The following is a 27,055-nucleotide window of genomic DNA, read 5'->3' as shown; positions in this document are numbered from 1 at the left end:
GAAATTAGCATTACTTTTTTTATTTAATCAGTCTTTAAATTTTCAGCCTTAAAACAATCTAACCTTCTATTTTTGGCAAAGGTAGTAGTAGTAGTAGTAGTAGTATCTGTCCATTTGAATGGTTGTCTTAATAGTTGAGAGTGGAGCTGAGAGCCATCCAATCTCATTACCGAATCACTAGCAGACCTAATTATATGCAGCTTTATTTTCTTTATTTTTTAGATATTAAAAAAGAAACCTTTTTTTCTCTGGCTGGGAATTCAAGGCAGGTATGTTATGTCCTTCTAAGGACAGAATGATGTTAAGCTTTGTGCCAATGGATTTTTTGGGTATTTGCTTATTTAGGAGGCAGCCCGTTTCAAAAAGCATGGGCATTAAGCTTCACACCAGGGGAGTGTGCTCATTTAGGAGAAAGCCCATTTAAGGCCAGAGGTGTGTGCTCATTTACCAATACTGTACTCCAAATCTTTTTTTTTTTAAATCAGGGCCTAAATAACAATTGTGTGGTCCTCACCAAAATCTATAAACAAATAACCTCAACTGACATCAAAAAAATATTTTTATATGCAGTTATATGCAGATTTTTATATATAGATTTTAATATGCAGTATTTTTTTCCCCATAAATCACTCAACATTCAGGACCAGGTGGAAGAAATAACTACACAAGAAGTACTTGTTTAGGCTTTTTCTGATTGTGCTGTGATGGACACGTTTTTACAGGGGGCTGTAGAACATTATTTCACAACAAAACTGGCCACAAACAGATTCTCTTCACAAGATTTTTGAGAGGAGAGAAAAGAATTATAAAAAGACTTGTCTAAAAGCCAAGGACCACTTGCTTCAGAAACACCTTGAATTAGGTACAATTGTTTCAAAGAAAACAGTAAGTAAATGCACTCAAGCCTCATGGCCTGTATTCATACTCACCATGCAAGACTCCATTGCTGAAGAAACATTGCTCCATTGCTGCACAACATTTGGACAAGCCTGTGAAATACTGGGAGAAAATAGTCTGGTCAGATGGGACCAAAATTGAACACTTTGGATGTCATAATGCACACCATGTTTGGAGGACAAATGGCACTGCACATCACATCAAAAATACCAACAGTGAAGTTTGGAGGTGGGAACATCATGGTGTGGGGCTGTTTTTTAGCATACGACACTGGCAAACTTAATATAATTGGAGGAAGGATGAATAGAAAAATATACAGAGACATTCTTAATAAAAGTCTGCTGCCATCTACCAGGATTATGAAGATGAAACAAGGGTGGACATTTCAGCAAGACAATGATCCCAAACACACAGCCAAGGAAACTCTCAACTGGTTTCAGAGAAGGCAAATAAAGCTGCTAGAATAGCCTAGCCATTTGAATTGAATCCAATTGAAAATCTATGGAATGAACTAAAGATCAGAGTTCATAGAAGAGGCCCATGGAAGAATGGGCCAAAATCACCTGAGCAATGCATGCAACTAGTTTCTCCATACAGGAGCCGTCTTGAAGCTGTCATTACCAACATTACCAACATTTGTTGTTTTGTACAAAGTATTAAAAAAAATTTCAGTAAGCATGCTGGTTTGATTTCTTTGCATGTGTGGATTTCATGGGTTGTTACCAACATCTGGTGAAAATCTAATCAATCTAGTCAATAGCATGTTTAGAAATATATTTACTGAGAAAAATGCTGATGTGTTTAATACTTATTTTACCTGATGTAGCTCTTTCGTTTTTCTTCATATTTTTCAGTATTAAACAGTCTCATTTTGTACTGAATTTGCTGGGACACCCACTCTTGGCAACTGTCTTAAAGGCTCTGCATTTTTCAAATAATCCTTCTTACTTCTAGAATGTTGAATTTTACATTATTTTTATAACTCTTCATAACTCTTCATAGATGGATGAGCAATAATAATTGATTCTCTGAGATCATGGTAGATGTCCTTTCTTCTTAGCTTGATGTAAACACACACCCGGGTTCTCCAGAACACCAAACTGCCAGAGGTTCTGCTTTTATAAAAGTTGTCACACCTAGTGATGATTAACCATTCTTGTGCAAGTCATTAGTAACATCTGGTTGCTATTTACTGACTGCTGAGGAAATTCAGGATCTCGCCAGTTGAATTCCACGTTTATATTGCCTAGATTTTTGCAGAGCTTTCCATAGCTTAGCAGTAGACCTAGGGCATGGTACAGCATGTGACAGATAGGATGGGGTTTCTAATGAATTAATTGGGTCACAGTTTCATGTGACAACTTGCTATCTGGAGAAACAGACACACTTACTTCATTCATTCATTTATTAAGCAATATAATGCAATGCAAGTATATGGACACCTTTCCAAAAATAAGATCTTTAAATGTTTACCTCAAATTTAATGTACAGTATGAACTAAACTGTTCATGTTTAATTGGAGGAGTTTGTTATTATACATTACATACTAATGAAAAAATACTACTTCCTTTAATAATGCTAAATAGTTTAACTTATGTATAAAACTGATCATGAAAATATTATAATACATGTTAAAGAATTAAAAACACACTGCTATCAGTATAGACAAATATTCAGTATATATGTCTGATGCACTTGCTGTTTGTTCAGCCTCTGTGCTTTTAACCCACAGAAATGTTATCCAAGTACCACATAAAAATAATAAGTACAGTTTAATACTGAGCATAATACTTTACATTTTGTACCTGTTAAAAAGACCTTAAATGCCATCAAATGACAATAAAATAGTTATATGTTATGAAAGTTTTGGCACATTACCTTAAGCCTTATAGCAGGGCTATATTTGTCTGGCACATTACCTTAAGCCTTATAGCAGGGCTATATTTGTCTGGCACATTACCTTAAGCCTTATAACAATTTAATTAGTTACAATGGTAACTAATTTTTTTAAAGAAAGAGAAATATTTCAATATATTTCACCTGTAGTGCTGAAACAAGCTTTTACTATGCTTTTACTATGACTGCTACTGCTAAAATATTAGCTTCAACAATGATACAACAGGCTCATAAAATTTTCTGCTGAACTGCCTTTTGAGCTTTTTCTTGAAACAATGAAAGGGAAAACAGAAAAGGCTACTTAATAAACAAATGACAAAAAATAACAGGATATTAAAATCTACTGAGAGCCATGTATGCATTCACATAATACAGATATTAAAAGAAAGCATGTCTTTGGTTATATATATATATATATATATTTATATCCTGACTTTGATCTACATCCCGATTCTGGTTTACCGTCAGCAATAAAAAAGAACCAAATTTAAATTATGTATTGACTGACCTTGCTGGAAAATGAAAATAAAAACCCTAAATATTAGAAAAAGCTTTGAATAAATGTACATTTTTAAAGTTCCAAAATATATGGGCAAAACTGCCTACCTATATTGGAAAATCAAGCCACTTTAAAAAAAAAAAAAAAAAAAAAAAAAAAAAAATATGTTTGAAGGTTAGTAGTTAAAACAGAATAATGTAGCATTTTCCTTGTTTAGTATGCACCTATAATGGAATAAATGAGAGCAAAGGCAAAATATGGTTGCCATGCAGGAGGAAGGAGAGTGGCTATCTGGAACAAAAACTCAAAAATGGAACAGTATACATTGGGCTATGACAACCATTAACATCCTTCCATAGCTGCTGAACAGAAAACCTGTACTGAAAGAAAGCTCCAGTATTTTTATACCATGTGATTCTCACAACAACCTATTATAATGAATATAATATCTTGCATAAATGTGAGCTAGAAAAAGACTTCCTTTCTTAAAAAGCAGAAATTACTAGGATCCTTTTTCGAAGGCTGAACCAAACCATGGTGGGTCACTGCAGAAAGCTGTACTCAAACTAGAAAGTGTGAGTAACCTTCTGCTCCCGTAACAATCACATCCATCCAGATCCTCATAGCCTCTGGAGAAGGAGCTACCATGAAGTACACGCGATCATGTGTCTTTACACTGAATGTCAGTGAAGGGTTTGGACTCTGTGTGCAAGGAACAGCAAGGGAACAATAGGATTAGTATGTTACATAATGAAATAGAAGTTAAATTTTGTACTTTCTTTGACACTTATGTAATTTTGTAACAGTTTCAGGTATGTGTCAATTTCTGAAGCTCACCTTATGTGCATTCTTCAGGTGATCATAATACACTTCCTCAATAGCTTGGAAATAGATGACACCCTTTGTTTTTACTTCATGTTTATCTAAAGAGAAGAAAAACGGAAACAATATTTGAATATAATTAAAATGCAGATTATCTAAGCAATGATCTTAAAGCTCAATAAAAAGAATGTAAAAATAATTTGGGATATCCAAAAGAAATACCTATACATATAAGCTGGCTTTGAGTGGATCACTGCACCGTCACATAAACTTAAACTTTCTTTAGGTCAATACTGCCCTCTAGTGCATCAGACAAGCCACTACATGCATGATGTCATGTAGCAAAACAAATTGAGTTATACCAAATACAAACAGCAAGATACCTGCATAGTATGCCAGGGTCCGGCGATTTCGGTCAAAAACAAACCAGCGTTTTTTCCAAGTTTTGATTTTCCCCCCCATCTTAACTAGAAAGCCTCTGCATGTCTTGTTAGTGATAGCAAGGTGAAAACAGCTGTCTGGATGATGACCTGCTGCCTCAATGTGACTCCGTAGGTCAAAGTCATCCCTCCTAACTGGCAGGTAACGTGTCAATGGACGAGACTGAGGAGACAAATGTCAAATAAATATTGAAATTAGGTTTAGGTTTTATTCAGTTCCTTTTTTAGCAGCTGGGTTTGCTTGTTTCCATGCACACATTTCAACAACATAAAATGCATTTCCACTACTTTTATTTGAATAATTTATAGAAGGCCACTTAAACTTAAGTGTTTGAAATCCTAAAGGTTTAAAATAGTATGCCACCAACTGTAACTATGGTAACCTAGGTGGTGTATAACTATATGTAATTTTATTTACAGCACAGTTTATGACTTCCCATGTAATCTGAAAGGTATCCCCTATCCTTCCCATGAAATCTGAAATGTGTGTATTTCAAGTGGGTGAAAAAGTGAGATAAATTCTGCAGTGGAATTGTTTAAACTAAACAATTGGATCCAATTATATATACCCATTCAATTGTCCATTGTCTCACCTGTGTTTTTTGCTTCTCCCGGAGCTTTATCTCCCTTTCTATAAGTTTCTGCCTTATGTTTGTCTCCTCCTTAAGTTGCCTTTCCAGCTCCTCTCGCCTCCTTTTCTCCTCCTCTAGAGCCTGTCGGCGTTGCTCTATTTCTGTCTCCTACAATGAGTCATACATAAACAGAAGCATGCATAATTCTTGATGTAAGGGTTCAAAGAAACACCTTTGTAAAATCCCATTTTCTTTCTATGAGGATAATAACAGATAGACAGCAATTAAACTGGGGTGCCAATGATTGAATGAATGAATGAAAGAATGAATGAATGAACAAATAAAAAAACATCAATATATTTAATATTAAAATATCACACACTACAGGTGTTATTGAAGAATATATGAAGAATACCAGTAATACTTAAGTTTACCATATTGAGACAAAAAGGTTACAGAATAATGACAAATGTTACCCTGTGCTTCAGGAGTCTGTTCTTCTCTGCCTGCTCCTCTCTGAGCAGACACTCCATCTCCTCTATCTTAACCACATTAAATATGCTGGCACTGCTGACAACAAACACACAGATGTTTATTTTATTATCCTGGTAAAGATCTTTCATCAACCTACCTATTAATGCAGCTAATTAATGATGCCAAAACCTAACCCTGACCCTTTTAAGGTTTTTAAGATAAAGCAGATATTGTCCCTAAAGTTGAAGATAAATACTCAGGTACTACTATAGAAAATACAGATATTACAGTAACTACTAGAACCTAATAGTAACTCTTGACATGGAGACAGGTTTAGTTGATGGGATTAGTGTTTAATCAGAACATTCAGCACCTATTTACAATCACGTAGAAATGCTGGTTGTTAATGGCAGTACTTGCTGGGTCTCCTAGGCTCCATTCAGACACACCATATATGGGCTTATTTGAGTGGAATGCAGTTTAAATTACACAAAAGCAGACAGAAAAGAAAACTATAGAAATTAGTATAGTACTATATAAAAATGAGACAATGAGTATCCTAAATAATAATTTCCCCTGATAATAATCATTGCTCCTTATACACTGTTCAGACATAACCTCAAAACCACCTGCCTAATATTATGTAAGTCTCCCTTGTGCTGCCAAATCAGCTCTGACCATTAAGGTATGGGCTCCACAAGACTGCTGAAAGTGTGCTGTGGTTTCTGGCATCAAACTTTAGCTATAGATCCTTTAAGTTCTGTAAGACTGGTTTGTCCAATACATCCCAAAGATGCTTAATCGGAATGAGAAAGAAAAATTTTGAGGCCAAGTCAACACCATGAACTAAGTATCATGTTCCTTAACCCATTCCTGAATTCAATTTTTGCAGTGTGGCAGAGCACATTATCCTGCTGAAGAAGCCAGTGCCATAAACTGGCATACTGCTGCGATAAAGTGGTGCCATTGTAACAAGATAATTTTGTTTACTCACTCTTATTTACTTTTACTTTTACTAATTACTATTAATTATCTGTACAGCCAAATTTCTTGTATTCATTGGGTTAGATTTTGTACTGAAACAATCCTACCTGGAGATATTGTCGGGAGAGCAGGCCGAGATGCTTGTCTCCAGGCTGTCTGAACTCTCCATACTGATTGTATCAAAATTGGCACTGTTGTCCATGTGGTGAAAAGTGCTCAAACAGAAGTTTGACTCAGACATGGTCCTACTGTTTATTTCACTCTGCCTCCATCTGCTGTCATTCAAATATAGGTGACCAGCTGAGAGACAAACAGACAAAAAAGGAAAAACTGAGATGGCTTGAGCATTAAAGGAACAGATGGGAACAGTGGAGTGAAAAGTGAAGTGCCTCACCCCTGAGAGGACTGCGAGTGTCGAGGTTTCTTGGGGTGAGAGAGAGAGCACAAGGGGGCATACTACCACAGCTGGAACTCTGAGACAGGGGCAGATGGGACTACAGGACAGAAACAATAGAAAGAGAGTGTGATAGAACATATTCATGAATTACACAATATATGAGTTACCAAATATATCTCATTGTCTCTGGGCCCATCGGATGATTAGTGTAATGTTTTTATTATGACACTTTTTAATAAAATGGCACTTTTTGCCATTACAAAATAATTTAAAGCAGTAACATACAAATATTTTACCTGTACGTGAACTTTAAATCAACTAATTCATTCACCTAGAGTAACAGCATTATATTGCTTAGTGGGTCTGGGGTCTATCAGACACTTTGAGCACGTTTGGAATACACCATCGAGGATATGCAACTCAATTGCATGGGTCCATGCACACACTTTACACTTCCTGTATGTACATTTTACACTTTTACACATATACATATTCTATCTTATTTTATATACATATTATATATACATACCCTACTTTATTTATATTTATTATATTTTATTCTATTTTTACTCTATTATATTTTTTGCTTACTGTAAACTTGTTTTTATATTTCATATTTTAGTATAATTTGTATTCTTATTTTTTATATTTCGTATTTTTGTATTTTATTTTTATATTTTTTATCCTGTCTTTTGTTCTGTCCTTATTCCTTTTCCTTGGGTCATAACAGTCGTGTAAGCATTTCACTGCATATCATACTGTGTACAATTATGTATGTGACAAATAAAATTTGAATTTGAACATTTACACACAACTAGTGGCAATACTGGGAGTAACTACTCCATCTACTTTTTTTTTTTTTTTTACAAAAAACACGGAGAACAAGTATGCAAAATAATAAAACAGATTTATGATGCAAAACATTATACACATGAGATGCCAACCTTAGAGTATTGGTTGTGGTCAAATGTGGAAGTACCAAAGCTTCCAGAACTGTGTCTTTCTCTTTTAGGGGGCATACTGCTGTCATTCAGCATAGGCCATCCTTCCTTATTGCTGTTACTCCTCCTTCTTACCTACATGGAACAAAAATGTTGTGTGTAGGACAAACTGTTTTCAATAAGTTATGTCAGAGGAACAGAAACAAAATGCGTTATATATCTAGCAACAAACAAACAAACTACTGGCTCTGTAGCATATGACCTATAGAACACAGAAGTAAGTGTGTTATACCAAACAACATTACAAATTTGAGTGTTCTATTGCTTTTTCACAACAGTTTACAAATGAAAGGAAACAAGTAAAGAATAGACAAATATCATTGCAAATATTTATGGCTAGTCTGAAAGCTCCATAAGCTGATTATATAAATTTGGCAAATTTTTAAAGCTGACAAAAGAAGAGTATTTCACTGGATCTTGAGCATATTGAGCTTTTGTGGAGCGCTTCACTTTTTCCACATTTTGTTGTTTCAGCCTTATTCCAAAATGGATTAAATTCATTTATTTAAGAAGAGTTTGTTTAAAATCTTTGCAAATTTATTAAAAATAAAAAACAACAAAAATCACATGTACGTAAGTATTCACAGCCTTTGCCATCACACTTGAAATTGAGCTCAGGTGCATCCTGTTTCCACTGATCATCCATGACATGTTTCTACAACTTGATTGGAGTCCATCTGTGGTAAATTCACTTGATTGGACATGATTTGGAAAGGCACACACGTGTCTATATAAGGTCCCACAGTTAACAGTGCATGTCAGAGCACAAACCAGGCCATGAAGTCCAAGGAATTGTCTGTAGACCTCTGAGACAGGATTGTATCGAGGCCCAGATCAGGGGACGGGTACTGAAAAAATTCTGCAGCATTGAACGTCCCAATGAGCACAGTGGCCTCTATCATCTGTAAATGGAAGAGTTTGGAACCACCAGGATTCTTCCAGGAGCGGGCCGCCCAGCCAAACTGAGAGACCTTAAAATAATGCTAGACCTTTTTTCTGCTTACAGAGTGAAATAAGGGAACACCACATACCTGGCCATGGAACAGCTGCAATTTCTAAACTGTTCACCTGATTTCTATGTAAATACCCTCTAAAGTGAATGTCTACACTTTGAGCTCATTACTTATTTTTAACTCGGCAAAATTAACTAACTCAAAGTCCAAATATTTATGAAACTGAATATATACAGTATATAAATGTATGTGTGCAAAACCTTGAGGAAAGACTGAGTAGAGTGAATATTCCCACCTCTTTCATAGACACAGGAATCAGAGAGAAGGTCTGGTGACTTGTTAGTTCTGCATATTTCCTCTCCAGGGAAGCAAAATTCTCTCGCTCCTGATGAAGAAGGTAAACAAAATGTGAGATACTATAATCCTACATGCCCACTCACACACACTTATACACATTTACCCTTTGTAACATGAGATGAAGATTGCTCTTCTCTTTCAGGAAGTTCTCCTTTTCCTGCTGAGCCTGCTGGGTAATCTGAGTGGATTGTTTCTTCAAAGCCAAGAGACTCTCCTATAATAAATACATGTAAATTGAAAAATATTATTTAGCTTTATTTAGATTAAGCTTTAACTCTTTCACACCAGTACCTTTACAATCTTTTTGGTTTCCTGCAAATTAAATGTATTTTGCTGATGGACACAAACAACATAAAGTACAAAAATAAATAAACAAATCCTCAATCCCATACACACACCTTGCGTGTGACTAAGCTGTGCTGGTACTCAGCAATCTCTTTTAGGAGTTGCTTGTTCTGTGACTCTTTCTCCTCAGCCTGACAGCTCTCCTTCTCTAGCTGATGAAACTCAAGATCCTCAAAGTGCTTCATCTCTGTCTCCAACATCTCTGTGTCCTAAGATGTTAGACACATACACACACTAAACTCAGGTCCTGGTTCACTCATATATAACAGAATACACATCAAAAAGGCCTTAGTCACAACACATGGAAAATAATTCTAGGAGAGCCTGCTCTCAAAGTGAAGAAAGCAGACTGCATGAAGGAGAGGGGAAAAGCCCAGGACACAAGGAACTGTTTCTGGAACAAGTCTCTTTTAAAAGTTGAGGCTTCAGAGGAAAAGTGGAAGAGACTAAGAGGGGCCCACAGATGGCTGACTGACCCTGGCGAGCTGAATCTTAAGCTGTTCCTTCAGTGCTTCAGGACATGAGTCCAGCTGGCTCTTCTGCTCCAAGACCAACTCTGCTAGCTTCTCTACTTTAATTCTCTCAGTCTCCAACAGTGCCTTGTCCTGTTAGAGCAAAAACGGCTCATGTGCAGACATACAGAAAAAACACATAAAAGACGAGGAAGGGAGGGATAGAAACAAAGCCTGGGTTAGTGAAATAGAAAAGGAAAATAAAAAGGTAGAGGTGGCTGCACAGTTAAATGTAGTTTGAATGTAGAGTCAATAACATTTCTAAAAGGGGGGTCTATTTGGGTTAGAGATGAAAAGATGAATATCAGAATCTCAGCTTTCATTTCCTGATATTTACATCTAGTTGTGGTAAACCATTTTGAACATGTCACATTTTGTTTAAATCTACACATTTTAAATGATCAAAAATTATAAATCATTGATTGACAGGTGTTTCTTGTTGCCCAGGTGTGTCCTGTTAGTTTGATTGTCTAAATAATTAATAGTGCTGAATGTTTATTAGTCTTGGGCCCTAGGTTTCAACTGTGAAGACTGCATTTGTTGTTAAAAAGGATCAACCAACATGATGAGATAGAGAGCTATCTATGGGAGAAAAACTAGCCATTCTTAAGTTCAGAAAAAACAATCAAATCCATTGCACCTGTAAGCATTTAGAATAGCCAGTATGACAATTTGATTATCCTGTTAAATAGAGAAACCACTGGTGTGCTAACAACCAGATATTCAACTGGTTGGCCAAAGAAAACAACAGTGATTAATGACAAAAACACTGAGTGACACTGAGGGCACACTGGAATTGGCACAAAAGTTCTTATCTCTGAGAACCAAAAGTTGACCTCTATGAAAGTGATAGAATGGTCTAAGTTTGGAGAAAGAAAAGATCTGCTTATGATCCAAAACATGTCAAACTCACTAATCTTTATTGATGGTGTAAGTCATGATGGTATCAACATTACCTGTTTCTATTCTTTTGCTCTGCCAACAAAGGTACAATGTTCCAAATTTAACACATATAGATGTAAATCACAGGCAAGCTGAAATCCTGATCCACTGCGATATATTCATCTATTAAGCTCAAACCTAAAAGACTTCAGCCTATAGCAAAACAAAATTACAGCCATACCCGGCCCTACGTTAACTGGACGCAAGGCAAGTTTAGTTTGGTTTTATTAGCCATTTTTCATTGTTACTATGCAACGGAGGGACCGCCATAAGGTTGTGTAAAGCATCGTAAATTGGATTTAATTTTTCAATGTAATATTTAAGGATTAGTGACGTATAGTCGGAATCAACGTATGTCGAAGCAACATAAAATAGGGCACTACAGTATTGGCTTTGTCATTTCAGTGTGGGACTGCACCTTGTTGGTTATATTAGTATTGGTGGTTTTCTCCATTTTGCTCATCTTTTCATTTAGCTTCTCTAGCAACTCCTTATCTGCTTGCAGGAGAGCAAGCTCTTCATTCTGCTCGCCTTCCAAAAGGGCCCTCTCCACCTCCATCTAAACAGACAGAGAGTGGGAAATAAGAGGATTAAATTCCTAAGTCAGTATTGCACTAGAGAACTGTGAGAATTTTGGTGAGAACTGACTAAAATTTTTCTGCTTTTCTTTAAACCCTCCCGTATACTATGCCTACTGTTTGTATCTATATTTGTGATAGGCAAAAAAAATCCACCATGATGCTCACCAGGAAAGTTGTTATAGTTGTTATTGTTATTGTTGTTCCATGGATTAGGAATGGGATGTCACTTAAGTTCATCTGCGAGTCAAGGCAGGTGAGCGAATACTTTTGGCAATATAGTGTATATATATATATATATATATATATATATATATATATATATATATATATACATATATATATACACACACACACAGATTGGGAATAACATTATGACCACTGACAGGTGAAGTGATTACACTGATTATCTCATCAGGCAGCAAGTGAACATTTTGTATCAAAGTTGATATGTTAGCAGCAGGAAAAATGGGCAAGTGTAAGGGTTTGAGTGAGTTTGACATGGGCCAAATTGTGATAGCTAGATGACTACATCAGAGCATCTCCAAAATGGCAGCTCTTGTGGTATGTTCCCGGTCTGCAGTGGTCAGTATATATTAAAAGTGGTCCAGGGAGGGAACAGTGGTGAACCACGAACAGGGTCATGGGTGGCCAGTGCATCAAGGCAGTTTTGGCAGCAAAAGAGGGACAAACACAATATTAGGCAAGTGGTCATAATGTTATGCCTTCTTCTTCCGGCTTTTCTCTTATGGGGTCGTCACAGCAAATCATCTCTCTCCACCTATCCCTATCTTTTGCATCCTCTACACTTGAACCCATTAGCTATTGAGCTAATTCATATCCTCATTTATTACATCCATATACCTCTTCTTTGCCTTATGCCTGGCAGCTCCACATCTAACATTCTCCTATCAATATACTCACTCTCCCTCCTCTGAACATGTCCAAACCATCTTAATCTGGCCTCCCTTTGTCCCCCAAACGTCCAACATGAGCTGTCCCTCTGATGTACTCATTCCTAATCCTGTCCAATCCTGTCTTCCTCGGTGTCTCTAAACCATACAGCATGGCCAGTCTCACCACTGTCTTGTACACCTTCCCCTTGATTCTCGCTGATATTTTTCTATCACACATAACATCCGACACCTTTCCCCACCCATTCCAACCTGCCTGCACTCGCTTCTTTACCTCTTTCCCACACTCTCCATTACTCTGGACTGTTGACTCCAAGTACTTAAACTCCTGTACCTTCTTCACCTCTTCACCCTGTAAATCTTACTGTTTCACTTCCCTCCCTTTCGTTCACACACATGTACTCAGTCTTACTACGACTGTCAGAGGAGTTCCTCTTCTCTTCAGCACAAAGCTCCACCTGCTCCCTGCTCTCACTACAGAACACAATGTCATCTGCAAACATAATTGTCCAAGGAGACTCCTGTCTGACCTCCTCTGACAACTGGTCCATCACCATAGCAAAGAGGAAGGGGCTCAGTCCCTCATGCAGTCCCATCTCCACTTTGAACTCCTCTGTCTGACCTACAGCACACCTCACCACTGTCCTGCTCCTCTCATACATGTCCTGCACCACTCTGACATACTTCTCTGCTACTCCTGACTTCCTCATACAGTACCACAGCTCTTCTCTTGACACCCTGTCATATGCTTTCTCCAAGTCTACAAATATACAGTGCAACTCTTTGACCATCCCTATACTCCAAAAATTGCATCTGTTGTGCTCTTTCTGGGAATGAAGCCATACTGCTGCTGACAAATTTCCTCTACCTTCCTTAACCTAGCTTCCACTACTCTTTCCCATAGCTTTATTGTTACTTCTTCCCCATTCCTCAGGCATCTTCCCACTCTCTAAATCCCTGTTAAACAAACTAGTTAAAAATTCCACTGCTGCCTCTCCTACAACCCCTGGCAAAAAGTATGGAATCACCACTCTTGGAAGATGTTCATTCAATTGTTTAATTGTGTAGAAAAAAAAGACATGCCACAAAACTTTTTTCGTTTAACATTCCAACCTTCTGGCTTTATGAAACACTTACAAAAGTAAAAAAGAAAGAAAATTGCTGTCAGTTGCAACTGTTTTTACAGATCAAACAGAGGAAAAAAATATGGAATCGCTCAATTCTGAGGAAAATATTATGGAATTACCATGTACTTTGCAGTTCTAAAACAAACACCTGTATCTGATTACATCTGCTAATTAGTCTGCAGTTAAAAAAGAATGCTTGCACACCTTAGTGAGCTGTTGAACCAAGCTGATTGACATAAATCATGGCTCCAACACGAGAGATGTCAGTTGAAACAAAGGAGAGGATTATAAAACTTCTTGAAGAAGGTAAATCTTCACGGAATTTTGCAAAAAATGTTGGTTGTTCCCAGCCAGCTGTGTCTAAAATCTGGACCAAGAACAAATCAAATGGGAAGGTTGTAAAAGGGAAGCGTACTGGTAGACCAAGGAAGACATCAAAGCGTCAAGATAGAAAACTTAAAGCTTGTCCATGAAAAGGCTCCAACCTGCAAAGCTGATCTGGCAACTGCAATAAGAGAACGTTGGAGCCGGACTGATGAAGAATACTGTTTGTCAATAGTTAAATCCATGCCTCAGAGAATTCAAGCTGTTATAAAAGCCAGAGGTGGTGCAACAAAGTAGTAGTGGTGTTTTTGTTTGGTGATTCCATAATATTTTCCTCAGAATTGAGTGATTGCACATTTTTTTCCTCTGTTTGATCTGTAAAAACAGTTGCAATTGACTACAATTTTCTTTCTTTTTTATTTTTGTAAGTGTTTCATAAAGCAAGAAGGTTGGAATGTTACATGAAAATAGTTTTGTGTCATGTCTGTGATTGTTTTATTTTCTACACAATTAAACAATTGAATGAACATCTTCCAAGAGTGGTGATTCCATACTTTTTGCCAGGGGTTGTAGACACTTCCAGACCTCCACCGGGATGTCGTCAGGACCAACTGCCTTTCCACTTTTCATCCTCTTCAAAGCCTTCCTGAATTCATCCTTTCTAATCTTATCTACTTCCTGTTCCACAGAATTCACCCCTTCTGCTCTTTTTTCCCCTCTCATTTTCCTCATTCATCAGCTCTTCAAAGTACTCCTTCCATCTCCTCTGTTCACTCTCCTCACTTGGAGAGCACCTTTCCATTTCTATACTTAATAACTCTAACTTGCTGCACATCCTTCCCATCTCAATCCTCTGCCTAGCTAACCAAGTACAAGTCCTTAGTGTCTAACCTAGTGTGCAACTCGTCATATGCCTTCCACTTGTCCTTAGACACCTCCCTCTTCACTCTGCGCTGTAACTTCTTGTATTCCTGTGTATTCTCTTCAGTCCTGTACATGTCCCACTTCTTCTTGGCTAACCTCTTCCTCTGAATACTATCCTGAACCTCATTCCACCACCAAGTCTCCTTATCTTCTTTCCTCCTTCCAGATGACACACCCAGCACCTTTCTTCCTGTCTCCCTGATCACTTCTGCTGTAGTTTCCCAGTCACTGGCAGCACTACCTGACCACCCAGAGCCTGCCTCAACTTCTGTCTAAATTCCTCAGAACATTCCTCCTTTTTCAGATTCCACCACTTGGTTTTCTTCTCTATCTCAATCTTTGACCTCTTCTTCTTACAGACCATCAAATTCATCCTACACACCGCCATCCTATGCTGTCTGGCTACACTCTCTCCCACTACCACTTTACAGTTACTAATCTCTTTCAGATTGCCTCTTCTACATAGGATGTAGTCTACCTGTCTGCTCATACCTCCACTCTTGTAAGTCTTGTATGCTCCTCCCTCTTCTGAAAATAAGTGTTAACCACAGCCATGTCCATCCTCTTAGCAAAGTCCATAACCATTTCCTTTCTGTAACTCCAAACTTGCCTATCACCTCCTCATCACCTGTGGTCCCCTCACCAACATGTCCATTAAAATGCTCCTATCACCACTCTCTCACCCGTGGGAATACTCTCGATCACCTCATCTAATTCACTCCAGAATCTCTCTTTCTCGTCTAACTCACAACCTACCCGTGGGGCATAACCACTAACAACATTCAATATCACCCCTTCAATCTCTAACTTCAGACTCATCACCCTGTCCGACACTCTGTTCACCTCCAGAACATTCCTCACAAACTCCTCCTTCAGGACCACACCTACCCCATTTCTCTTACTATCCAAACCATAATAAAACAGCTTGAATCTTGCTCCTATACTACGAGCCTTGCTACCCTTCCACCTTGTCTCCTGTACACACAGTATATCCACCTTTCTTCTCGTCAGCATCTTCAGCACCACCACACTGAGCACTGGAGCTCCTCAGAGCTTTGTGCTCAGTCCACTGCTGTTCACTCTGCTTACTCATGACTGTGCAGGAATGCACAGCTCCAACCATATCATCAAGTTTGCCGATGACACGACCGTGGTGGGCCTCATCAACAAGAACAATGAGTCAGCATACAGAGAGGAGGTGCAACAGCTAACAGCCTGGTGTAAAGCCAACAACCTCTCCCTGAATGTCGACAACACTAAAGAGATGGTTGTTGACTTCAGGAAAGCACAGAGTGACCATTTTCCGCTGTTCATCAACAGTTCCTTTCAAGAGCACCAAATTTCTTGGTGTTCATCTGTCAGAGAACTTCACCTGGTCATTCAACAACAGCTCCATCACCAAGAAAGCCCAGCAGTGCCTCTACTTCCTGAGGAGGCTGAGGAAAGCCTCCCCCCATCCTGACTGTGTTCTACAGAGGGATGATCGAGAGCGTCCTGAGCAGCTGCATCACTGCCTGGTTTGGGAACTGCACCGTCTCGGATCGCAAGATTGGAGTCTCTCTCCCCTCTATCACGGACACTACACGCTGCATCCGCAAACCAAACAGCATTGTGGATGACTCCACACACCTCTCACACACACTCTTCACCCTCTTTCCATCTGGAAAGAGGTACCGAAGCATTCGGGCCCTCACAACCAGACTGTGTAACAGTTTCTGCACAAAACTCTCTCTCTCTCTCTCACACACACACACAGAGGACTGAAATGCACAAAACTCTCTGTCTCTATCACACACACACTACCTCAATGTTAATATTTCATCCACTGCTACTGCAGTTTTGCACAATACGCGTTGTCAGGAAGAGATATATATATATATATATATATATATATATATATATATATATATATATATATATACACATACATATATATATATGTATATATATATATATATATATATATCTCGTCCTGACAACGCGTATTGTGCATATATATATTGTGCGCGTATTGTGCATATATATATTGTGCATTATAACACACACACACACATATATATATATATATATATATATATATATATATATATATATATATGTGTGTTATAATCATATATGTTATTAGTTACCTGTTTTTTTTCTACAGTTCAAATGTACATTATTTCATTTTTTTAATTTCATTTTTCGGCACTAAGTGTCCTGTTTTTTGTGTTGTCTTTTTATATTTATTGTTTTTGCACTGTTTTGTCTCTGCTCTGTTTGCACCTAGTTGCACTTTACGTGGCTAGGACAAACTTCTGTCCTAGCTCTGTGTTGTTGTTGGTTTTTTTTTGTGTTTAAACTTTGTTGTTTGTTTATGTAGCACCAGGTCCTGGAGAAACGTTGTTTCATTTCACTATGTACTGCGTCAGCTATATGTGGTTGAAATGACAATTCCATTCCTTGAATCATAGCCAGCTCTCTACCTTTCCCTGTCATAGTACCAACATTCAGAGTTCCTATTCTCAGTCCTACACTCGCCCTGTAGGTCAAAGGCGCCGATAGCGGTCGTTGTTAACCCGGGCCTCGACCGATCCGGTATGAAATTCAGAGTACTGACGATTCGAATGATTAAATTTGTCAATGTTTTACACTGGATGCCCTTCCTGACACAACCCTCTCTATATATCCGGGCTTGGGACCGGCACAGAAGTTACTGGACAGTGTCCCCTATGGCTAGATTCATAATGTTATGCCTGTATACATATTATATGTACATACATATAAGCATATCAGCAGATGATCAATTATGTATATAAATGTAAGAGAACAACAACAAAACACACACATGATGATAATGATGATGGCCTTCATGGTGTTACTGTTTTGGATTTTCTTTTTTTTGCTTTCCCATTATCAGTACCTTTTAACAATAAAGTCCCTAACAAGCTCTAACCATGACTTCAGCAATCAGATACCACAAAACCAAAAAGATGTCAAAAACATCCTTCAAAAACAAGTTAATCTTTATTTAGGGTTAATCAGAATAACCCTGATTAACCCCATTATAAAATAGCATACTTATATAAGTAAGTTATAGCAATTTTAGTTTGTATTTTCCCCCTTAAACATTTCTATTTTTTCACTTAAATTTTGTTGGTTGCTTTATAACATTAAAGATGGAAAAATATCTGACATTATTTTTGTAGGTTTTATTCACAAATACCTACAATTTTAACAGGGGTGTGTAGACCTAATTTCCACTGTATATATTTAAGCTCAAATGTCATTGTATGTGTAATAATAATTGCATATAGAACAAATAAATCCTCTGACACAAACCTCACTGATAGACTCATTCAACTGTGTGTCTAGATCCTTGATCTTCTGCTCCAACTCTTCAATGTTGTTGAGGACTTGAATCCTCTCCTCCTCTATCCGAGTTATAACCTGTTTAATCTGCAAGTCTTCTGATGTCTAAACAGATAAACCAAATAATATATCAAGATACCAATATCAGAACATCAAATTTATATTATAAAATGTGTTTACAAATTACTTAAATATAAGACATAAAAGTTGATTCCAGCAAAATGAATAGTTACTTCTCTGTCATCCTTTTCCTGAAGAAGAAGTGAAACTTCTTCTGTGCAATGAAACCAGACTTCCCAACAGCCTGCATCTGTCATTTGGGTGACATTTTTAATTACTTACTTACTACACTCACACCCTCACTGTCACTGTTTTGTCCACTGTTTTTTTTCCAGTTGCCTCAAATAATATATCCTGTTTGCCAGTTCCTTGACCTGTCCTTGTTTACTGATTCTGAGGACTGTTGGCCTAACTTTCATTAAAACTGATTAACCTGCACTTGCATTTATCTCGCCATCTCACTATTAAACATATGAGCATATTTAAGCTCAAGCTTTAAGTTTCATATGGCATAAGGGGTATTTATAGATGATATAGTCTAGCAGTCTGTGGTCACATGGTGTCCTGTGAATAATGTGAGTTTAATAGAAGATTACAGGAGAGTTTCTGTCTCTCAGACAATGATAGTATGTATTCTTAATTTAGCTGAAATTTATTTTAAATCTCTGACACTGCAATAGTACATGCATGGTAGCACAATAGACCGCTAATATCTTGGCATCTCTCTCTCTCTCTCTCTCACACACACACAGACACAGACACAGACACACACACACACAAATGCCATTGAGAATAAAGCCATTTCCTGATCTTATGAGATCTTAAAACTGTTCAGTGGTTTTGAGGACAAGGGTCTGTGCAGGCCAAATAAGTTCTTCCACACTTTTTCTTAAGGGAAATCTTAATGACAAAGCATACTAAGACATTTTAGAAATTCTAGCTCTCACCTTTGTGGAAACAAAGGCCCACATAATGGGTGTGACTAGGTGTCTACACTGTTTTGGCAATAAAATGTCTACAACAAAACATAAATGTTAAAAATAAAATGCAATGCTAATATAGCTAAAATGCTAAAATGGTGACAGTAATTTTCCTAATATCTATAACTTAAAGTAAATAGGCTAATAAACAATAAAAGACTCTTCAGGCTTGGATGAGAAGTCAGACAAATCTTCAGAAGAGTTGAGTAATGGGGCTTGTCTTGTGATTCCTTCTACTGCTATCCATTCGGGCTCTGTCAACCACAAAGTCTGTGTTTTTTTTCCGAGAAGCCTACCAACTCCATCCCCTCTATCCTCCTTTCCATGTCACTTGTTTCTATTTCCCTCAACTTTTCTTCCAAAGCACTTGCCTGTCTCTCCATTTCTTCCAGCCTTTCCACTGTTGCCTGGGTCTGTTGCAGCAGCTCCTTGTCCCAAAGTATCTCATTTTCAATTCAGAGTGGTATCATCTACACTTCTCCAGTTATTCTCATCCATCTCTTGGTACCTTTTTCCTTCTTTCTGGGTTCTTTTCTTGATAATCTCACTCCCCTCCCGACTCCTCTTCCTCTTCTGACCAGTCTGTTGCTTCCATCCTTCTTTAATCCATGTTACTCGCCTGCTCACTTCACCCATATTCTCCTTCTTCTTGATTGGTACAGTTTTGTTTCCCTGATCTTTCTCTGTTTCTGACCTCTGTCCTGAGTCTCTCATGTTCTGCCACCAAATGTTGGATTGTTCTTTGCAGCATCTCAAGTAGGTCTTCTGGGCCTCACTCCTGCCCTTGAGTCATCTTGTCTGAGTGGGGTACTGTAAGATTGGTTATAAAACCCGGGGAAGGCCTGTGGCACTGGAACACCTCATTTTTTCCCAGTGTACTCTTCATGCTCACTATTTTCCTCTCTTTCCAGGCCTCTCGGCAACCTCCTTGGTTTTTATCTCAAATAATTCTCCATGTCTCTCCTCCTCTTTGCCTCTCTTATTATTCCCTTGAATTGTCCCAACACTTTCTCCAGATCCACTTGCCCTGAGCATGGCAGTGAGGGATACATCCCCCTCAGCTTCGGGGTATGGTCTTCATTATATGAAGGTCGCCTTTCTCGCTCCCCACACTTCTCCCATGATGGGGCTGTCCCTTCTTCCCCAATTTCTAAATTTCTTCTTGCCTTCTTGATTTCTATCCTAGATATCTTCCTGCACTATTCTAAATCAAATGTTCCTTCCATGGGCCACTGCAACTCCCCTTTTGTCTGGTCATGCCATATCTTCATTTCTTTTATTTCCCTGTCTGCAGCCAAATGATTTGCCATTACAATACAGGCAGGTGTTAGAAGACTCTTTCCTTTATCGATTATGCACCCCTGTCTAGTTCTTTTAACACTAGCTCTTGGTCCTAGGTTTCTGTTTCCAGCAAATGTTTATCTGTCTTACTGTTACACATGGTTTCACTGGATTCTTCCTTGTTCATTCTTCCAGTGGATTATTCTTAGTTTCACAGTCACAATTGCTGTCAATCCTGAGCAGTAATCTGACTGTTTTGGCCTTTCAGCGAATAACTCTACCAAGGGGTCATTCTCTTCATTATATGGGTCTTTAATGAAGTCAAACAGCTTTATAAAAGCATGACAGGGTTCTGGGGCTTCTATTTGGGCACACATATTCTATATTGGGCTCAGCAACCTAGGCCTCCAGATTTTCTTATACCAATCCTTATATGGAATTAGGCTCTGCAGCATATACAATCCTTATAATATAAAATACTGTAATTGCCTACAATTTATTTTTAATCAACTCTTCTGACTGCCATCTTCCTATACCATTTCTATCCTTATATGTCCGTTCATCAAAGAAATGTGTCCATATTCCTCTAGTCTAAACAGTGGTATCTAGGGAGACTATGCACTTCTTTTCCTTCTGACAGTGCAGTCCTGGCTCATGGGGTTAACTAGCCTCACCAGCAGCATCCGCAGGAATTTTCTTCTACCAGATCTTTAATACTGTCCATTGTTAAAAGTGCTATACAAATAAATTGAAGTGAATTAATACATGCTCTCTTACAAACCTATTCACAGAGTATCTCAACACATCTGGACATGCTCTTCACTATGAATAGTGGTATCCGCAAGACTTATTTTCACACAATTACACATTCACATATGCTCCTTCAACTTACAGTCAACTATTCAACTAGTTCAACTATTGCTTATTCTCATCCAACTCCTTTCCCTGGATTTCCCTTTTCCCACCACACTGGATTCTTGGATTCAAAACCCCGAGGCCACAAACACAATTACAAAACAGACTTTGAATAAACAGGTGTCTGCTTACCTTTTTATTGTGGCTGGCCTCTGCAGCCTGGAGGGCATGGTCCCAATTCAGGTCGTTAGGTCTTTCGCTGACCTCTCGAGCCCCATGTTGGGTGCCAACAAAATATGTCGGAACTCAGAGTCCCTCTCTGAGTGAACACATCTCAGGGTGGTCCAGAGTCTTCTCCAGTTACCTAATATCTATAACTTACTTGTAAAGCTGAATAGGCTAATAAACAATGACTCTCCAGGCTTGGATGAAAAGAAGCAAATCTTGGTTTCATTGGAGTCAGATAAATCTTCAGAAGATATCTTCACAATAAGACTCCAAACGACATGCATCAGGCACAGTACAGTCAACTGCAGAAGTCCCCAGAAAATCACACCTCCTTCTTTTGCATAACCCTGGCAATTTCCCATTATTTCTAAGTTGAGCCCTCAGGCTCCTCCCATCCTTATTTACAAGCCTTCTCACAATTACCCATATTTTCCAGCTAATCCTGACACTCCTCTTTTGTGGTCTATTTTCCTGTGCTTAGAATTCCCCTTATGTTCAGAGTTATCTGAAATCTCCCTCTTTCCATAAGACCTTTTATTTTTAGCTTAAGCTCTAGCTCTAGCTTAATATATTTGTATAATTATGCTTTTGAGTTTTCTCACTTTCTGGAACATCTCTGTGAGCCTGTCCTTCCTGAACACCCATATCATTCTGCTCACATTGTGCGTCGGGCCTTTACCCATGACATTACCATGCAGAGTGTGTCTGCTCCTCCTTCTGCCAATACCCTGACTACACAAACTAATCAACTTTCTGTTGGAGATCTAATCAAGTTGTTGGAGCAATATAACGTTCTTCCAGAAGCTTAACCAGGTCGCGGTCTTCAATAGCTATCCCCTTTCCCAAGTGAACGACATGGTAGAGATATTGGGCAGAGCATGATTTATATCCACAATAGAGTGGCCTTTCCAACAGCTAAAACTGGCCCTCACCAACACACCAGTGTTACCATTTCAGCACCTCCACTGTTGTGTAATGCCAGAAAGCATTTATTCATCTTATACTGCTTAAATAAAACCTGGTAATCCAACTCTAATAGGTAGTAAAGAATGAACAATCAGCAACAGCCATCTATCCTAAAAGAAAATCCCAAAAGGACTTTTTGCAAAGAAAAGCTACTAGAAAAAAGCTAAGCATAAACTACACCAGGTTACATATGTAACCCGGTTCCCTGAGAAGGGAACGAGACGCTGCATCATGGCTGATGCTATGGGAATGCTTCTTTGTGGAAGTTGTGTCTGAAGCTCTGTGTGAAATCACGTCAATTTATCGGCTCGGGTAGTTCATGTGATGAAGCGGAGCGCACCAGAAAGACCATAAAAGGACACCTCCTCACATTACTACAGCTTCTACTTGTCTGAAGGAAGTGCGATTGGATGCCCTGGGTGTGGCTAATGATGCAGCATCTAGTTCCCTTCTCAGGGAACTGGGTTACATATGTAACCTGGTGTAGTTCCCTTTTGAGGGAACTTAACGCTGTGTCATGGCTGATGCAATGGGAACGCCAATACCAACACTGCTATGTGCCGGGAGAGGTCTGTCATGGAGGTTGTGAAAGAGCACAAATAAGCCAGGAGCAGAGCAGGACACAGGAGGGGGGTCCAGGTCCAGGTTATAGAACCCGATAAAGGTGTGCGGAGAGGACCAACCTGCCACAGCACAAACATCCTGGGGGGAACGCCCTTAGCCAGGGTGCTGTACAAGGCAATATGCCTAATGGAGCGAGCTGTAATCCCTAGAGGTGAAGTCACACAGCGCACCTCACAGACCTAGGAGATAGCTACCACTACCCAGCACAATGTGCTGCCTGGGGCCGAATCCTTATTTGTTGTGGCTGCCAAAGCAGATGAAAAGGGAGAGAACCTATGCCTTGCGCTCAAGCAAGAAGTCCAAAGAACCCAAACTGGGCACAGCAGGTGTAGTCTCTCCTGCTCTGCCAGCTCATGGGGTGGAGGGCAGAAGGCCTGCAGAAAGCCCAGATGTCTGGATTATAGCAGAGACGATTACACCAGAGGCAAAAGTTCAAAATAGTCTCCACAACCTCAGTTGGGAGAACGGAGTCTAGGAACTGGTCCCATGCACCTGAGAGAGGAGGCTCCTCCTGATGGGAATCTCTCAAGGAGTGCAGTGGTTCCCAGAGAGGGAGAAAGCACACACTTCAATGGGTTGAGGCCTAGGGACCTCATGTGGGCAAGCACAGCATCTCAATGCCTGGATGCCACTCGACTGAGCCAAGATGAGCCAGTTATCTGAATAATTGACTACATGGATGCCCTGGGGTGCAATGATGCCAGAGCAGTCTCCATGCACTCTATGAGGGTGAACAATAAGACTAGGCCTAAAAGTAGAACCCGGCATTGGTACACTTCACCCCAAAGTGAACCAGGGGAGTCTCCTGTGCTCTGGCGAGATGCATATGTGAAGATATTGACCCTTCAGGATTATCATCATAAATCAGTCCTCAGACCTGACCTGCAACACAGTGACCTTGAGTATTAACATCCCAGACTTGTATGTTTCAGCATACAATTCAGAGCACACAGATCTAAAATTGGGTGTAGCCCCATCCTTCTTGTTAAACAGGACATGCCAGCTCAGTCTGGAAGGGGAATGCACTCTACAGCCCCTTTCTCAGATGTGAGAGATGTTTCTCATGGAGGAACAAGGTTTGGTCTGTGCCAACAACACTGAGCAGCACACCCTGAAAGAAGTAGAAAGGGAGGCAAACTGGATTCTGTAGCCTTTCCCACAGAACCAATTGTGGTGCACCCGACTGAAGCTTCCATGCTGCCAGGTGATCTGAGAGAGGTGTTAGCCTCTCGCTATTCCCACCTCGCATAGCGCCCTGAAACAGCAAGCTGGCAGGGGCTAACCCAGGAGGTGGCAACACATAAGGAGCAGAAGCATGGGTGGTCATGGCTGAACCCCGAAGCACCAGAGGTGGTGGGGTAGGCAGCAGTGGAAATAGCCCTAAAAGGGGCATCCCTGAGAACCCTAGCCCTCGAGCATTAGGAATCCTTCCCGGCCCAGAGATGGTTGTCTCTCGCCTGTGGGACCTGCTGCTAAGCGCTGGACAGCCACCCAAATTTTACATTTCCTGCCTCAGCATGCCAGGTTGGGGCTGGTGGGTACTGACCTAGCCCTAGCTCCTCACTAGGAAAAACAGGCCCTTAGGAGACACCAGGATGTCTAAAAGAAAGGTTTGTCCCTTTCTTTTATCTCTGTCAGATTGCCTCTCTGTGGCAACTAAATACAGTCATGAAATGCTTTGTGGCACAGAGGGCTAAATCTGTGGCTTGGCAGAGTTCAGACATCACTGATGAGCCCTTTCCCGCAGATGAGCTCCTGCCATTGTCAAGCTCATAGTGGACAACACTAATCTTTCATCATGCCAAACTACGCTAAGCTTAGCAACAGCATGTGTGATCACCTCCAGGTCCTCAGAGACCAATGCAGATAGCATTATATCCTCATCTAGGTCGGGAGAAATCGCAAAGCATGCTTACGGAGCCAAGGCGGAGATATTCACAAAGCCATGAAACAAGGACCGAATCCAGCATGCTGCCTTGACAGACGCAGGACAAATCAAGCTCCCGGAGCCGAAGTGGGGAAATCCGAGTCAGGAGAGAGGGAAAGAGAAAGGGGATCACCCATCTCTTGTTCCACCTCTACTAACTTGACCTGCAAGACCCATGATCTAAGTTGGCGGGTGGCCTCAGCAAACGCGGGACCACAGTCACGAGGCACTTGGCTGGAGCAAATAACCAAGCGAGAGCGGAGTTTATGGAGAGTTTCGCAGTGCACACAGCTGGCTCCCTCAAGAGCCGCACATGAACGCTCCACTGTCAAACAAACAACACAGAAAAAGTGCAAGTCGTCCCCCAAAATGTAGCGGGGCACGGATGCACACACTTTCTGAACATGCCTTCTTTCCTTATCTTAAGGAATAATAATAAATAAATAATAAACAATAAACAGCCATGATTTCACACAGAGCTTCAGACACAACTTTCACATAGAAGCGTTCCCATAGCATCAGCCATGACACAGCCTCGAGTTCCCTTGAAAGAGAACTAAAATAACATTATCTAATCCATATAATGTTTGTGTTAATACAGATCTAAAATAAAACAAGTGTTCACTTGAAAGTAAAAAAACAATATGTGACCTTGTTGTGTATGTATGTTGAGGGGGAACTCACAGAAGTTTGCAGGATGTTAGTGGTCTGTAGCTGTCTCTCTCCTTTACCCTTAACTACCAAGCCATCCTCTGGAGCAGCAACAACATGCAGGTCAGAAACCCCACTTTCATCATCCAAAACCTGTAACTTCTCCAGCTCATGATTGATCCTCTGCAGGTTGGATATGGCACAGACACCAGCACTGCGTTCTGGGCAACTTGTTTCTGAGCTTCCAAATTCAGAGCATAAACTCAGTATTGTTTCCAGACGCTGACGCTCCTGCAGAAATGAGGATCCACAGGAGTTGGACATAAATCATTTTTACTCATACGCAATTAAATAACAAATCAACCACACATACATTTTAAGGAACACTAGCAAATCCAAACAGAAACTACAATAAACAGCATTAATGATCATGTTATTTATTACAGAATCTGATCAGTGTAATCAAAAACTATGCCATATTGTTGTGACTGTCAGCACATTCAATTATAAGTGAGTGCAATTAAAATGTTTTTTCACAATGATACATTTGCTATAGACATTTACAATGTTTAGAGCTCTTGCATATCCAAATCCCACTCCATAAACCAAGAGTGACTTAAATTAATACAGTGAAAAACATGGTGTGAGTTCCTTTAATGTGCTCCAGCACCATCAGCAGAAGCTGCAGATCATAGCTCTTTCATCGATTGTAATAGTCTTGAAGCAAGGCACATCCCATTCAGATGAAACTTTTACTGAAATTGTGTGTTCAGTGTTTCCAGTTTCTTGCAAAGCTCACTAGACCATACTTGGTGGAAGTTTGGGGAAATTTGGCATTACATTCCATACATAAGAGAATCTAGCCATGGAGGTCACAGGCCAGTGACTGTAGTGGCTGTAGTCCCAAGCCCGGATAAATAGAGAGGGTTGCATCAGGAAGGGCATCCGGCGTAAAACATTGCCAAATTTAATTATGTGAATCATCAGTACTCTGAATATCATACCAGATCGGTCGAGGCCCGGGTTAACAATGACCACCATCGGCGACGTTGACCTACAGGGCGTCAGTGGAAATTGGGCTACTGTTGGTCAAAGAAGTAGAAGAGGGAGGAGAGTGCACAGACAGAGAGAGAAGAGGAAAGGTAAGAGTGTAGGACTGAGAATAGGAACTCTA

General features: G+C 39.6%; 1 protein-coding gene across 7 annotated transcripts in view; it reads right to left on the bottom strand.

Annotated features, from left to right (window-relative positions):
- Nucleotides 1-2,650: 2,650 nt before the first annotated feature.
- The window catches only part of phldb2a (pleckstrin homology-like domain, family B, member 2a), a 36,132-nt gene continuing 11,727 nt past the window's right edge, over nt 2,651-27,055 (bottom strand). For 2 of the 7 annotated variants that reach the window (XM_058412086.1, XM_058412087.1), the window contains 15 exons: nt 25,915-26,172; nt 18,280-18,414; nt 11,510-11,650; nt 10,114-10,242; nt 9,691-9,846; nt 9,396-9,506; nt 9,231-9,320; nt 7,926-8,057; nt 6,979-7,078; nt 6,692-6,884; nt 5,603-5,696; nt 5,148-5,294; nt 4,498-4,717; nt 4,130-4,215; nt 2,651-3,994 (listed from right to left, as the gene is read on the bottom strand). In XM_058412086.1, coding sequence (XP_058268069.1) covers nt 3,854-3,994; nt 4,130-4,215; nt 4,498-4,717; nt 5,148-5,294; nt 5,603-5,696; nt 6,692-6,884; nt 6,979-7,078; nt 7,926-8,057; nt 9,231-9,320; nt 9,396-9,506; nt 9,691-9,846; nt 10,114-10,242; nt 11,510-11,650; nt 18,280-18,414; nt 25,915-26,172 — 2,133 coding nt within the window. In that variant the 3' untranslated portion in view covers nt 2,651-3,853. The remainder of the gene's footprint in view (nt 3,995-4,129; nt 4,216-4,497; nt 4,718-5,147; nt 5,295-5,602; nt 5,697-6,691; nt 6,885-6,978; nt 7,079-7,925; nt 8,058-9,230; nt 9,321-9,395; nt 9,507-9,690; nt 9,847-10,113; nt 10,243-11,509; nt 11,651-18,279; nt 18,415-25,914; nt 26,173-27,055) is intronic. The other 5 variants (XM_058412088.1, XM_058412089.1, XM_058412092.1 and 2 more) reach the window with 5 other exon arrangements.

Source organism: Hemibagrus wyckioides, linkage group LG16 (assembly GCF_019097595.1).
Source record: "Hemibagrus wyckioides isolate EC202008001 linkage group LG16, SWU_Hwy_1.0, whole genome shotgun sequence".
Classification (NCBI taxonomy): domain Eukaryota; kingdom Metazoa; phylum Chordata; class Actinopteri; order Siluriformes; family Bagridae; genus Hemibagrus; species Hemibagrus wyckioides.
The sequence above is the reverse complement of the archived record's forward strand: the minus strand, read 5'-3'. Positions and strand labels throughout refer to the sequence as shown.